The sequence below is a fragment of the Cervus canadensis genome, chromosome 24 (genome assembly GCF_019320065.1).
Source record: "Cervus canadensis isolate Bull #8, Minnesota chromosome 24, ASM1932006v1, whole genome shotgun sequence".
Lineage (NCBI taxonomy): Eukaryota > Metazoa > Chordata > Mammalia > Artiodactyla > Cervidae > Cervus > Cervus canadensis.
The window spans coordinates 48,157,983-48,174,408 of NC_057409.1; the positions used below are offsets into that span (position 1 = coordinate 48,157,983).

The window sequence follows — 16,426 nt, forward strand, 5'->3', positions numbered from 1 at the left end:
AGGAAAAGAGACAGTGTGCATGGAGCCCAGTCACAGTGCTCTTAATAATGATTGTTACAAATTTTAGCAGTCTTTAAAATTATTATCTAGTAATAATCATTACTAACCGAGGAAATGTTTTATTTTTGTTTTGGAGATGTAAATATAGACAAGAAGCATTGCACTGTAGATAATTGAATACCATAGTTAAAAACTTGTGAGATATTTAAACACAGGCTTGTGAGAGCAAGATGAAAATATGCATGAAAGCAACTCTGCAGCTTCTGCTGAGGCTTGAAATCGAGGTCTCATAGGAAGAATCAGACCCTGCTTCTTGTATCTGGTGAGACTTGGGAGGGAGGTGAAAGTGAAAGTGTTAGATGTTCAGTCGTGTCCCACTCTTTGCAACCCCATGGACTGTAACCCACCAGGCTCCTCTGTCCATGGAATTCTCCAGGCAAGAATACTGGAGTGGGTAGCCATTTCCTTCTCCAGGAGATCTTTCAGACCCAGGGATCAAACTCTGGTCTCCGACATGGCAAGCAGATTCTTCACCATCTGCGCCACTAGGGAGGTGAGCAGAAGTTATTATGTCGCCAGTAAAGCTTCCTCTCCACATCCCATCATTGAAAGGAAATGCAATAGCTCAGAGTGAGAATCACCAAACTCCCCCTGAGGGTGACAGAGCTGAGAAGCTTACCACCACTCTATGTCTGTGAAGGTCTTGCTAATCAACAGCTGTTCCCTGGAAACCTCTCGGACTGACCACAGCTCACCTGCACAAGGCGCTGCTGAGTTGTGAGGCCTCAGTACAGGACCATCAAGGTGTTTGGATGCAGCTTGAGACTGGATACTGGGAAGAGTAGGATGCTGGGTCTCTGTGTTTGACAGTCATGACATTGTACTCAGTCCCACGCACACATAAGCACTTTTTCAGTTTCATTCTGATGGAAAAATGAGACGGAGATTTTGGAGAGCTGAGAGGAGTATTTTATTGATGGACATACATAGGAATTCAGGCAGGGTAGGAAGGGATGAGGATTGGGATGAACTGAGGCAGGTAGGAATGTAGGTAGGAAGGGATGAGGCCATCCCATGAAGATTGGGATGAACTGATCATACTCCATGGAGCCTTTTCCTCCTTGCCAGTCTCCTCAGGTACTCACCAGCCCATCTGCTAGCATCTCACTCACCACCCTCTGCCACATCTACCGACATAACCACTGTATGCGCAGTGATAAATATGCACATGCCGAGTCCTGTGAAAGCAGGCTAAAATGTCCATGAGTCTTTCTTCTGGACATGGGCTTAGAGTAGAAAAGGTGGGTGGATATTTATATGTATAAAATTTCATACCAGTTGTCTCTTAGTACAATCTCTGCAGATGGTGACTGCAGCCATGAATTTAAAAGATGCTTGCTCCTTGGAAGAAAAGCTATGACCAACCTAGACAGCATATTAAAAAGCAGAGACATTGCTTTGCCAACAAAGGTCCATCTAGTCAAAGCTATGGTTTTTCCAGTGGTCATGTATGGATGTGAGAGTTGGACTGTAAAGATGGCTGAGCACCAAAGAACTGATGCTTTTGGACTGTGGTGTTGGAGAAGACTCTTGAGAGTTCCTTGGACTGCAAAGAGATCAAACCAGTCAATCCTAAAGGAAATTAGTCCTGAATATTCATTGAAAGGACTGATCCTGAAGCTGAAACTCCAGTACTCTGGCCACCTGAGGCAAAGAACTTACTCATTGGAAAAGACCCTGATGCTGGGAAAGATTGAAGGCAGGGGAAGAAGGGGATGACAGAGGATGAGATGGCTGGATGGCATCACTGACTCGATGGACATGAGTTTGAGAAACTCTGGGAGGTGGTGATGGACAGGGAAGCCTGGCATGCTGTAGTTCACAGGGCTGCAAAGAGTTGGACACGACTGAGTGAGTTAATAAAAAACAAAGCAGGTTTCTCTAAAGGTTGACCCTAGAACCTCTGCCAGCCATCTGCTGGGCCTGGGGAAGTTAGCCCAAGGCTGGGCATTCACAGACGCTCTAGCTGCCCTAAGAGATGCCTATCAGAAAGGTTATCTCAGATGGAATTCTCATGTCCTTTGACACTGTGGTTGATTGCATTGCTAAGCCCACTGGTAATCTGAGAGGAGACTTTCTTAGCTTCCAAAAATTTTATAATCTCTCATTCTTTTTTCTTTCAAAAACTATTGAGTGCTTGCTGGATGCTAGGTGCTCTGCCAAGTATTATGGGCGTCCGGTCATGTAAAGACAGGGTGTTATGGTATCACTGGAGAGAGATGGGCTTGGGTCGTTCTCCAGCTGTCAGGGGCCTAGTAAGCACCCCCTGGAAAGAGGGGTTCCCAGCCAGCAGTCTTCTCATTAGCATCTCACCTGGACATGGTCTTCCCACCTGTAAATTACAAAGGAGTGAGTTAATTAACAATCCCCAAACCCTTCCCAGCTTGTTAATTTGTTGTATGATCTTGAGCAAAAACTAACGTCTTGTGTCTCAGTCTCCCCATCCATTATAAGGGGAGAATAGCAGCACCTCCGTCATGGGGCCGTAGTGGGGATGACTTGAGTTAGCAAGTGTAAAGCAGCTAGACCAGCACCTGGAGTTTATGTGGAATCAGCTGGGGCTTCCTCCTTGCTCTTAGTAACGCCAGGATCATTCTTTCCTTTGACATGCTGACTACGCATGTGCCAGGCACGGCTTCAGAAGCTGGAGAGAGGGCGGTAAACAAAACCCAGCCGTGTTTTTGTCGAGTGTCCAGTCTAGGAAAGACAGTAGGCAAGTAAACAGACAGCAGAGCAGACGGTCAGAGGTGCGTGCTGCCCATGCTGCAAACAGGAGCCGTGAGCTGGAGAGCGTCAGGGCGGCGGACGGGGTGATGTTTCTCACAGCATAGAACCTCTCGTTTGAACAGCAGCTCGATGAGCTACCCATTTGGTCTCTGACCAAAGAGTGTTCTGGGCAGAAGTGCAAAGTCCCTGGTATGAGCATCTTGGCGTGTTCCCAGAACAGCAAGGCCACCGTGGCCGAAGCAGAGTGATGAGGAGTAGAGATGAGGAACGCATATTGTCAGCAGGCGGGGGAGTGTGGCCGGGCAGGGCCTCAGACTCCAGTGGGAACTTTGACTTTTTTTCTGACACAGTATGAAACCATTTGGAGGGTTTTGAGGAGACAGATGATGTGATATGGCTTTTATCTTAATAGGATCACTTAAGCTTCTATGATGAGTTTAAATTGTCAGGGAACAAAGCAGAAATAAGACAACCATGATAATGATGACTTTGACAGGGTGATAGCAGTGGGTTAATTCTAAAACTGTTTTGTATTTTTCCCTGTAAATGCTAATACTTTTTAAAGAAATTAGCATTTGCTCCAAGAACCCCACAAGTATGCCCATCACCCTCCCCAGGACCTTCTGTAGCAATTAACTTGATTAAAACTCAAGACACATTATTTCTTCCATGGACGAGTCTACAGTGAGAGAGAACCAGATGCCCCCAAATCTTGACTGCCCCCAAGAAACCTGACCTGCCTTGAGTTACTGTTTCCTGGCTGAATGATTCAAGTCTCCAGGGTTATCCGCCCAGTGAATTTCATAAGCATTTCATCCACTTGAAAAAAATTAAATTGAGAAACAAGGCTATGCAAATGAAAGGCTCCAGCTGTCGAGTTTTCCAGATGGACCGGTTGTTCCATGGATTCTGTTGAGATTCCAAATTCTTTCTCCTGCTGCCCTCAGTTCCAATCTAAAACATTTAAAGAAATTAATCATGTTTAAGAAATATGTAAGTTACTTAATGAGATATTTTAAAGTCTTTTATAAAAAAATGTGAAATGTTTGCTATGTATAGTGAGGGCTTAAACTGGGTTGTCTATTGAAAGCCAAAATACTACGTGCTTTTTGAACCAATATATTTGTTCTTTTGTGTGATTACTTCTTCCTTGAGTTATTTAAGAAATTATTTGTGGAGATTTGACTAAAGACTGTGGAAGGAAGGGCATTTGGGGTCAGACTTGGCCTGGAACACACTTCCCACCTGGCTTTTGGGATTCACCTGGTAAATTCACCTTTGGGTTTTTGGAGGGTTTTTTTTTTTTTTTGGAGTTTTTAATCTTTGTTTTAATTCAAGTTTTAAAATTTTTTTGCATACAGTTATGCAGAAAACTCTGTAATCTTTCTTTTAACTTGGCTTTTATGCTTGCATTTTTATATATAATTCTAGGATCCATATGGAACTTACTTGCATGTGAAAAATAAGGTAATAAATTGATTTTTTTCCTTCAGATAGCTAACCTGTTTTCCCAGCAGTTTATTGAATGCCTCATCCTTGCTGATAAATTTAATGATGCCATTAAAATTTTTTTTAATTAAAAAAAAAGAAATTATTTGTGGAAGTACCCACTGAACACCTGATTTAGGATGGGAATAGAAAAAAAAGTACAAGCTTCGTTCTTCATGCACTGCTGACATGAGAAAGATCTTCTTTCCTGACTACCTGAATCTCTTTCAGAGAACTTGAAGTTTTATTGTATTCTTTTTTATATACTTTAAGAACCACATAACTACCTGAAGATAGAGTCATGCATTTAGGCATAGAATAGAGTCCCATATTACATGGTAGTTTGTTTCTAGGGTTAAGCTCTAAAGTGTGAAGGTAAGTGAAAATTCTTGTATTATCAAGTTTACCTTTATTATTTCCCTTAAATTGCTCTGGATGTTTTAGTAGACATAATTTTATGTCTTCAACTCTGAATAGTAATGCTTTTGCATACTGAAATTCAAGAGATGTAGGCTTGACTAAATGAAGAGACAAGGGGAATTCTGTACATAAATCTGGCCTTTCAACCATCCTCTCTTTGAATTTTCAAGTGCCCGATACAGAAGAAAACATGGATTGGAATCTGAAGCTTCCCTTCCGCAGGTTCACTCTTGTATTTTCATGTTAAGCCTCTTTGAGCTGCGCTCCTGTGTTCCGTTGTGCCCAGCTCTTTGTGACCCCATGGACTGTAGCCTGCCAGGCTCCTCTGTCCATGGAATTTGCCAAGAAAGAATACTGGAATGGCTTGCCATTTCCTACTCCAGGGGATCTTCCCAACCCAGGGATCGAACCCACATCTCCTGCAGCTCTTGCGTTGTAGGCAGGTTCTTAACCCACTGAGCCATCAGGGAAGCCCAAAAGTAAAGGCCATCAGATGCCTTAGGTTCCAGCCCTGTTATAACATTAGCTATATGACCATCTTTAGACCACCTTGAGTCAGAGGACTAGGAAGTATTATACTTCAAAGTAAACTTCAAGTTGCTATGGTAAAGCAAGAACATTCTTTGTATTCACTGGCAATCCATGAACTGAATATGCAGAATCTTGTGAGACAGCAAATAAAATAAGCATGATCTAATGTGGAAATGAAATATACTTGGAAATATTTAAAGAATGAAATGGCAGTAGCAAATTTAACACACATGGATTTATTTTTTGTTGTGAGAGTGGAAAGGAGACGCTTCAGGGGTCTTTTATGGGAGTGAAGTTCTTAGGTGAGCACTTAAGTGCCCTGAGATGTAACTCTGCAGTCCTGAAGAGTGCTGATCCCTCTACCTGAGCGTCCTTCCTGCATGCATTTCTTTTTGCCCTGAGTTTTCTCTTTATTCATCTGGATATGTTAGCCATCATGCTTTGTAGATATGCATGCAGTTTATAAGTTGCCAATTCTACTTTCTTAGACTAAAGTCAAATAACAGAAAGTGTAAATGTTTACTATCTTTGTCATCATAGTAAGTGACGCTGAAGGAAGGAGCATTTGCAAATAGCATCTGGAACCTGCTATTATCTATGTGGACTCATCTCCCTTTGATGTAAAGTCAGGGTTTCTACATAAACTGAGTCAGTCACTACCATTACAATTTAAAATGAGAAGAGGTGTTACACAAATTCAAGTTCAAATAAGCAACAGACTCAAGTCCAGGGTCAAGTGAGATAGATTGACTTATACTCTAATGTAGACGCTCCACCTTTCCAGGAGGATAGGTGCTCCCAAGCTGGCTTAAATTGATGATGGCTGAAACTAGATGATGGACATTTGGGAATCATCACACTATCCTCTCTTCTTCGTACACGTTTGAAACTTCCTATAATAAAAAAGATAAATGTGTACCTTATGGCCCTTGCACGCTTTATGTAGGTGCTCACAGGAAGCCGGCAGCTCAGGCTCTGAGGTATGACCGAGAATTCCAGCTCCACCGTGGAAGGCTGTGTGGCCATGAGAGTGTTGAGTAACATCTGTGCCTCTGTGTCCTTGTCGGTAACAATGGGAATAACAGCAGCACCCAAGCCCTGGGTTGTCTGAGCAAATAAGGTGCTGTATGTTCAGTCCTGCCTGACACACAGCAAGTGCTCCATGAAATTAGCTGTTGCTTCAGAAGTTAGATTAGACTAAAGGCTTTCCATCTTAGGTTTCTGATTCACTATTTGTTATTCAGCTCTCTGATCCATTACACGTAGGCACAAAAGTATTTTGAAAGTCTCCAATGGAATTGGAGAAGGAAATGGCAACCCACTCCAGTATTCTTGCCTGGAGAATCTCATGGAGGGAGGAGCCTGGTGGGCTACAGTCCACGGGGTCGCAAAGAGTCGGACACGACTGAGTGACTTCACTTTCACTTTCACTAAATGGAATTACTGGGACAGATTTTAAGACATTGCCTAAAAGCGTAGATACTAGTGGTCACAGATTCTGAGTTTCAAATCCTGACTTTGTCACTTACTAAGTGATCTTGGATGAATTCATTATCATTGCTTGATTTGTGTTTTTGTATATAAAAAGGATGTTTGCAAAGATTAGCACTCAACACAGTGCCCTCAATAAACAGTTGCTATTTTTAAAATATACTCTTATCACTAATACTAATAAATGATAATATAATTATATTCATTCATTTATTCATCAACTTATTGTTGAGTGTCTACTCTGCTATGCATGAGTCTAGGATACAGCAGTGAGCGATACACACAAAGTACCTCCAATCTTAGATAACAAAGTAGTAGATATGTAATAGTTATCAAGCAATAATAAATCCTATAAAGATAAAATAAAGCAAGATAAGTGGGCTGGAGAGTGCCTTATGTGTTGAGGAACAGGGTAGTGATCTGTTTTAATTGGGCTCTGGGAAGCCTCTAGATAAGGTAATGTTTGAAGCAGAATTACCAAAGAAGCCATGTGGCTCTTAGAGACGGAAGAACTCTCCAGGCCGGTCACGCAGAGGAGAACATGCATTGTTTAATCATAGGGAGTGGGGAGGGGAGGCTAGTGGTTGGAACAGAGTGAATGATGAGGGGCCATGCTGATGATCAAGGGTCAGGGAAGCCAGATCCTAAGGGTCTGAATGGTCATGGGGAGTTTTGGGTTGTGTTATCAATGAGTTTTCATCGAGGAGTGCTATGTCCAACTTGAGTTTTCAAAGATTTCATCTTGTGGCTGTTCAGTAATAGTTTGCTGGTGGCTCAGATAAGAATCTGCCTGCAGTGCAGGAGACCTGGGTTCGATTCCTGGGTTGGGAAGATCACCTGGAGGAGGGCATGGCAATCCACTCCAGTATTCTTGCCTGGAGAATCCCCATGGACAGAGGAGCCTGGCAGGCCACAGCAACAGGAGTTGCTAAGAGTCGGACACGACTGAGCGATACAGCACAGCACACAGTGAGGATGGGAAGGAAAGCTTTTGCCGCTGAGGCAGCAGAGGATGTAGTATAGTGAAGAACTGGATAGATTCTGGATATATTTTAAAGAAGCAGAGATGATCATGGCTTGAAAGTAGAGATGATCATGTCCTTGAGGGCTACTAGTTACCCAACACCTGTGTGCAAATTATTACAGAGATATGGATAGCTATTTCCTGCCAGGTGCCTGATAACCTGATGACACCTCTGTTGGTGAGCAAAAAAATGTCCCTTTCTTTCAGCAGACACACCCCTGTACCAGGGCATGGCACGGCAGTGGGGAGAGGCGGGGGAGCTATTTTTAGCACTCACTTGCCCCAGTGTTTCAAAGCTCTTGTGCAGGGCCACAACCCTGGGCTTAAGAGGGAAGACAGAGATGACTCCAAAATTTGGGGCCTGAGCAACCAGGAGAGTAAAATTGCCATTTACAGAGATGGAGCAAATTTTAGGAGGAAAATTAAGAACTCATTTTGGGACACGTTAAGCTTGAGATGTATATTAGATATTCAAGTGGAAATTTCCATAGGCATTTGAATATACAAGCCTTATAAAGTAACTGGGATATAAATTTGGGGTTCATCACCATATGAGTTATTATACTACACATATATATGTTTAGTATATAACATAATAACCATAATCATTCATAAAAATAATATAATGAGAAAGTTTTATAAACGATTCCTTTTAGTGCTCTTAAATCTTGTGGGTCCTTTTAATCTAGTTTTTGTTATTGTTGTGGTTGATATATAGAGAGAAAAACATTCAAGTAGTTTTTAATTTTTTTTTTTAATTTTCAAGTAGTTTTTAAAAATATAAGTTAAAATGAGTCCGTTTGTTCGTTACTTTACCTCTCAATTCTAGAGTAACCACTGTTAGTTTCCTTTGTATCTTCTGAAATTTTCTATGAATACCAAAATATACATAGACACAGGTATGTGTCTCTCTGAGTTTATTTGCTTTTCATACAGCAAAACCGTTGTATTTATTATTTGCAACTTAGTTTTTTAAAAAAAATTTTGGATAAGAGTTTGTCAAATCACTCTTCACAAATGTCACACCAATCTATCCTGCCACCAACAGAGTGTAGATTGATTTTTTCCACCATGTCTTAACTAATCCTGAACATGCCCAAACTTAATCACTGCCATTTGGTAGTTAAAAAATCGTACCCTAAGAATTTACATGCTTTTCTCATATGTTTATTGACCTTTTTATTTTTCTTTTTCTGCCAGCTGCCTTTTCATACCCTTTGCACATTTTCCTAGTTTTTGAAATGGCTTTTGGAAGCTCTTTGGGTATTGAAGAAATTAGTCCTTACCCTGCGCTAAGCCTTTTTTCAAATAAATTGTGCCTGGGTGATGGCTGCAGTAGAAAAATAGCATAGGAGACATGAGAGACGACTGTGGCTGCTGAATACACGGGACAGACTTTTCCTGTCTCCTCCTTTGCTTCCCTCCACCAACCATCCCCCACCCCCACTGTATTCTTTTTTTTTTTCCTTTTTTCAATGTCCTTGACCTTGTATGTGCATATACAGTTTTTTAACCTTATAGACTTAGTAAAAATGACCTTTCAGACTTTCAGTTTTGTGTTTTAGTAGTATGAAGCCTCCTAACTTTAACACAGCGTAGGAGCTCACAATAGGACTGAACTTGGCCTTAATATATGGAATATACTTCCATAATTGTGTTTATGTTTTGTTTATAATCGATGGAGGAAACAAGAGAAAAGGAAGCATCAGCTATGTATTACGAACTATGCAAAGGCTGTGAAATTTTATCTCTTCTCATCCTCTCTGGAACGCAACTTTTATTGCTCTTACTTTATAGATGAGGAAACAAACTCTAGGTGAAATTAAGAAACTCAGCCAGAATCACATGGCTGAAACTAAAATGTTGGACTGCAACAGAAGATCAGTATGCTTCTGCTGAATTACCAAGTCTACAATGTTTTTAGTGATTTTTTTTTTCCTCCAGGTTTAACAGAAAAGCCTCCTGAAAAAATATTTAGATCTTACCAATGTGTTTAGGACTGAGCTGGCGGATAAAAGAATATATTAATCCATTTAGCTATTAGCCTGTGTTAGATTATTAGATTAATAGATACAAATAAAAGAATACATCGATACATTTAGAACCTTTGGAGTAAGTTATTTGACAAAAGAGAAGGAGCATTAAAAAATTCATGCGTAACTGTGAGGTCTGTGCACTGTGATTTTTCCATCTAGTTCTGGTTTCACCCGTGTTTCAGTAACTATGCCGTGTGCTCTCTGCAGGAGTCTCCCTCCGTGACCTGGGAGGCTCAGCCCCTCAGATGGATTGCTGTGGGGTTTAAGCTGAGCGAGCACTTGAGGTGTTGGTTTCTCCTTTGCAGGCCTACAACGGCCACCACCAGGCCTTGGAAGTCCTTCTGCAGTCGCTGGTAGACCTGGACATCAGGGATGAAAAAGGCCGCACCGCGCTGGATCTGGCTGCCTTTAAGGGACATACGGAGTGTGTGGAAGCACTTATCAACCAGGGTGCATCCATCTTTGTGAAAGACAATGTAACCAAAAGAACCCCACTTCATGCCTCAGGTAGGTCTTGTCAGGAGTCTGGTTACCTTAGTTTTGTGGCCCACTTGAGTAAATGGATGGCGCATCTTCCTTCATCCCAATTTTGAAAATATCCTCTTTCTACATCACATATGCCTATGCGCTTCCAAAGTGCTTTTAGAGCAGCTTTAGATTCATATCAACATCGAAAAGGAAGGTGTAGAGGTTTTCCACATACCCCTCGTCCATCACACATGCATAGCCTCTCCCATTATCAACATCCCTCCCCAGACTGGCATATTCATTACAATGGATGAACCTACATTGACACAACATGATCATCCAAAGTCCACACCTTACATTAGGGTCCACTATTGGTATTGTACATTCTGTGAATTTGAGCAGATGTCTGATGACATGTATCTACCATTCTGGGCTTCCATAAGTTGCTCAGTGGTAAAGAATCCGCCCGCCAATACAGGAGATACAGGTTCGATCCCTGGGTCGGGGAGATCCCCTGGAAAAGGAAATGGCCACCCACTCCAGTATTCTTGCCTGGAAAATCCCATGGACAGAGGAGCCTCGTGGGCTACAGTCCATGGGATTGTAGAGTTGGATATGACTGAGTACACACACACATGCATATCTATCATTCTGCCCTAAAAACCCTCTATGCTGCATCTGACCTTCTTAACCCAGAAGAGTGTTCAGAACCTTTGGCCAATGGCAGTCACAAAACTTTCTGGGAAAAAAGGGCAAGGTGTATTGTTATTATCAGATAAATCACATAGACTAAAATCTCATAGCATTTTGAAGCATAAAATAAATATTCACAGCTACTTCATGAAAGGAATTGTCAGACAGCAGTCTGCTGAGTATGTTATTCTGCAGTCTAAGTGTTACTTCTTCACTTTTGCTCTGATTCTTTTCTTAATTTTTTTTTAATTAAAGGTTTTTTTTTTTTTTAATTTTTAAATCGGAGTGCAGTTTCTGCGCAGGGCTGTGTTAGTTTTGTTGTGTTGCAGCCCAGCTCAGCGGTGCGTGTACATGTGCGCCCTCCCCCGGGAGCCCCCCTCCCACCTGCATCCCACCCGCATCCCACCATCCCGGGTCAGCACGGAGCGCCGCGCTCGGCCCCCGTGATGTGCCGCAGCTTCCCGCTCGCTGTCTGACACACGTGGCTGTGTGTCCGTCCGTGCTGTTCTCTCAGCTTGCCCCACGCTCTCCTTCCCCCGCTGTGTCCACAAGTCCATTCTTCACGTCTGCATCTCTCCTCCTGCCCTACACACAGGTTCATCAGCACCATTTTTCTAGATTCCATATGTATGTGTTAATATGATATTTGTTTTACTCCTTATTTTTTTTCTTTTTTTAGTGTTTTTATTTTTAATTGGAACATAATTGCTTTACCAACACAGTTTTTGTTCTGACTCTTGATGCATCAGGTGTAAAAATAGGCTCTTAAAAAGCTACATGTATTTTTCAAAAAGTAAGTAATTTGCCTCTTCTGTGACTTTTCTTTAATGCGCATTAAATAAAACTGTGACCAGATGCTTCTAGACATACACAGATGACAAGGTAATGTGGAAGAGTTTCTAGCTCAGCTAAGGCACAGTTTTCTTTGGGTTCAGGAGTTCAGTGATAATAGCCTTTGATCAGGATTGCAGATATTATAAAGAGAAGTAAGTATCTTTCACTGTGAAATAATGGATGTATTGAGGAAGCGAAGGAATGAAAACAGTTTTCAGAAGACTTTGTGATTCTTGTACTTGGGAAAATTTTCTCAGAATGTTAGGCTTCGTGGAAGCATTGCTATCCGCATCTCTGAATGTCAAACCACTGAGGAAAAATAATACAAAGATTGAAAAAGCATGGTGTTGCTTAATTATCTGGAAGCAGTTGTTCCTGGAAAAAAACTTTCGCCATGAGGTTAGCAGTGACTGGTATGGTTAAATTATAAATTCTTATTTCCCATCACATTTAGTCTTTTTGGTATTTGTTAAGCATTATTATGAAATTTAGCATTCTAGGCATTCTTGGTGTTACCATATAGTTTACATTTAGTTCTCCTTTTAATGTTGCCTATTATTAATGTCAGCATCCTGCTTTAGTTACCGAGTACTTCCTGACACTTACAAAGGGCCCATTTTGGTTGTGGAAAATCGCCCTTGCGAACAGGTAAACAATGAGGAGTAATCATCGTCCTTCATGTGCCACCGTGCTAAAGGCTGTGGTCCAATGGCGCCCCCTAGCGGTCCGCAGGACTGGCGCCTTTGGGTGTCCCCCGTGCAAGCCGTTGAGAAGGTGCGGGCTGTCGTTTGGTTTTATTCTCCACAAAATGTCTGCTGCGCAAAGCTTTAGCTTGCGCTTTGAGAGAGAATCCGCTTTTCCAGAATCTTTTCCAGCTCATTTGAGAGGCCAATTTTTTGTTCCAAGTCTTGAGAGGAGCAGGAGCCAGGATGGATTTTAGAGGGTTTGGGGTAGATAGTTCTAACGACAGTGGTGGTCTTCGAGCAGCATGAGAAACGGCTGTCACTCACAGTCAGAGGCCGAGCTAGTCAGACAAAGCCGGGTTTGGCAGGGCGCGGCAAAAGGAAATGGTGGCATCTTTTTGCTAGAAGGCAATTGGGGGGAAATGTGTGTAGGAAGCCGAGAATTCTAGTGTGGCCACTCTTTTAAAATAAGGGGGAGTTATATTTACTGAGGGCTATTAGCTAAGTTCAGAAAAGCTACAGGTGCCCACCTCCCACCATCTCAACGGCACCCGCCCAAGAAAAACACAGTACTGTGGGAATTCGTTTGTTCTCCAGCATGCTGGATGTGCTGGTCACTTTAGTCGTGTCCGACTCTCTGCAACCCCATGGACCATGGCCTGCCAGTCTCCTCTGTCTGTGGATTCTCCAGGCAAGAATCCTGGAGTGGGTTGCCATTTCCTTCATAATGGATGAGTGATATGAATTAGATGATTTTTCCCCTTTTTCAGTTTAGGCAAAAATAAAAATCCCTGAAACTATTATGATTATGACTATTTGAATTTGAGCATTCGGCAGAAGATCGTGGAGGACAGAGGAACCCAGTGTGCTACAGTCCAAGGGATGGCAAAGAGTCAGACATGATTTAACGACTAAATAACAACAACAACAATTTAAACAATGTCAAATTGATATAGAAAAAGGAATCAATCAAAATATGCTATATTTCATGAGTATTATAATACCACTTGTAGTATTTAACTATCAGTCCTCTGCTAATTATTTTCTTTTAAGCATACATTAAACCTCTTGTATATTTCACTAGTGCTAACAGACTTAATGTAATTTTTAAAACGGAAAGCAAAAGAGCAACAACATTTCTACAAGATTTCCTCCTGAGGTACATAAATGGGATGTTGCTGAGAATTAGCTGAATGCAATGGTCTACAAAATGTGGGTATTATCCCTGTAGTTAATTTGAGTGGTGTTGATGAATGTGAGCTAATTCTAATACGTATTGTCCCTGAAAAATGTGTCGTCATTAAATTAGCCTTCTCTCATGACTGGCATGCAATAAAAAGGGCTGTAAAACACAGCTCTAAGAAGAGCCTTTATCAGCCTAACATAGCTGTATCTATTCCCTTCTCTCTCTACAACCATAACAAGCTTAATGCAATGTATTTTATGGTGTTCTTATTGTTCAGAGAGGAGAAAAGGTCACGTTCAGAATTTTCAATGTATTTGTTCTCATCCTACTCCCTGAGTAGAAAATCATGTCTTTTGCAAGGCTGTGGGTTCCATTCAACGAGCTGAAGGAAAGTACCCTACCCCAGGGATTATCAGCCTGGAAGGTGCTTCCTGACGCTGTGGCACCAGGGCCTTCTTCCTAAAGGACACCTTGCCTGGTGCACAGGGCAGGGCGAGTCCATGGGTCCCACCCCAGGCACTCAAGGCCAACACAAGACTGGGGCCACGCTTCCTGCCCGCTGTAAGTTCCCTCCTGGGCAGCTAAGTGACGAGGGGCCGGGTGAGGGCCTGCTGCCCCAGTCCGAGCTCAGCAAGGATGAGAGAGGGTGGGAGGCTGCTGGGAGAAGGCAGAGAAACAAGGGCTTTGACATGAGAAACTCAGACGGAGCGGTCCTCCAGCCCCTGGGGCGGGGGGCCATCTGTGAGTCCTCTGGGAGTGCCAGTCATCAGTGAGCAGCGAGCCAATGGCTAGCATTGCCAGCTTGAGGTTTGACTTAAAGTTGCCAGTCATCAGTCAGAACACCCACCTCAGAATGCAAAATGATGGGGAAAAGAAGCAGATTCTGTTCCCATCTCCCTCCCTCCCCTCTTCCCTCCTCCTCTCTTCTGCTCCCCACTCCTTCACCTGCTCTCCTCTTCTTCCTCCTCTGCCTTCTCCTCCGCCTTCAACCTTCTTTAAAAAGGACTTGAGATAGGCTGGACACAGGAAGCTTGTACAGAGCTGGGAGACTCCCTTAGAGGAACAGAAAGGTTACCCAGAAAGTGGGGTGAGATGATCGGTTCTATAGGAGTAGATAAGAAAGGATGTCCTCTTTAAGGAAAAAAGCCTCTATACAGCATCCAGGAAAGAAAGTTAGGTGAGGACCACAGTGCCTTGATAGGAAGAAAGTGGAGATGGGTTGGTAACATACGCATTGCCTGCTGTGCCCAGCAGCTGGCACTAGCTGGACACCTGGGGATGCCCATCAGCAACGGTTCAGTTCAGTCACTCAATCGTGTCCGACTCTCTGCGACCCCATGGACTGCAGCACGCCAGGCCTCCCTGTCCATCACAATTCCTGGAGTTTACTCAAACTCATGTCCATTGAGTCAGTGATGCCATCCAGCCATCTCATCCTCTGTTGTCCCCTTCTCCTCCTGCCTTCAAGCAACATTTGGAAACCACCAATTTGAAGTCCAGATAAATTTTATTTCGGAGGGATCTGTGTGGTCTGTTAAAAGAATGTCCATTATTTTCTTTTTCAGTAATTAATGGTCACACGCTGTGTATGCGGCTATTACTAGAAATTGCAGACAACCCAGAAGTGGTTGACGTGAAAGATGCCAAAGGACAGTAAGTGTTCTCACACCTGGGGTTGACATTTCAAATCACAACTGATCAGTTAATTTGTTAAACAGCTAGGAGGGCTGAATGCTGAATTCTAGATTTGGTGTTTATACTGGGGTGAAACTGATGGATGAGGGTCCTAGAAGAATGAAGTAGCTTTGCACTGGAGTATATATCCAAGAAAAATGTGTGTGTGTGTGTGTGTGTATCTTGATGAGAAAGAGCTAACTTTATATATGTAGCCTTGTGCTCTGGCTTTTCAAAAATATTTCCTCATTTGTTCCTTCTTCCTGTTCATTTTTACCCTCTTCTGAAGCTGCTGCCATCGCATTTTTTAAATTAATAATGGAATACGACAGACCTCAAGAAGTTATCGCCTCCATAAAAATCCTTCATATTTTTATCCTTCCTGAGTTTTTTTTCCCCCAAGTATTTTCCATCTGTTAGCCTATTCTCCCACCCAGTCTTCTCTTACAAATAGGAAACGCAGAGCAATAAAGCACTGGTGACTCACCCCAGATGTATGAGTTCATGTCGAAGACAGAACTGGACCTCACCTCCTGGAGCCCAGCACTTGGGTCCTTCCTCTGGACTTGTCCTACTTTTCTTTAAGGCAATGGAGCTTTGTTCAAATGAAATACTGAACCGGAATCCAACATAAAAAACTGTAAAAGTAGTTCACAGTTGCTCTGATAGAAACAAGAGCATTTCTTACATACACACACACACTCCCTACTCAATTGATATTTGTCCAGTGCTGCGTAGTTCTGAAAATGATGGGATTCAAATGAGCATTTTGAGGTGGAACTTTCCTCTGCCCTACTCATATTGATCATTCCACTGCCACCATTTCATGTGATCATTAGAGACCAGAGGCAGATAGCTTGTTCCAGGTAGTAGACAGCAAATCAGGGACACTCAGAAAATACTAAGCGATTGTCAAGAAGGGAGAGAGACCGAGAAAGAGAGAGACAGAAAGACAAAGGAAGAGAGGAAGATGCTCCCACTGGAAGTGATGAGTATTTTTTAATCTTCTTTTTAAAAGCCCATTCAAATCAAAACCCACAATGAGGTATCATCTCATGCTGATCAGAAGGGCCATAATCAGAAAGTCTACAAACAAAAAATGCTGGAGAGG

At 42.5% G+C, this 16,426-nt stretch overlaps 1 protein-coding gene across 3 annotated transcripts in view; it reads left to right on the plus strand.

Moving 5' to 3' along the window:
* ANKRD44 (ankyrin repeat domain 44) overlaps positions 1-16,426 on the plus strand; it is a 306,281-nt gene that overhangs the window by 269,801 nt on the left and 20,054 nt on the right. For all 3 annotated transcript variants that reach the window (XM_043445412.1, XM_043445414.1, XM_043445413.1), the window contains exons 18-19: positions 10,083-10,284; positions 15,207-15,294. In XM_043445412.1, the coding sequence (XP_043301347.1) occupies positions 10,083-10,284; positions 15,207-15,294 (290 nt within the window). The remainder of the gene's footprint in view (positions 1-10,082; positions 10,285-15,206; positions 15,295-16,426) is intronic.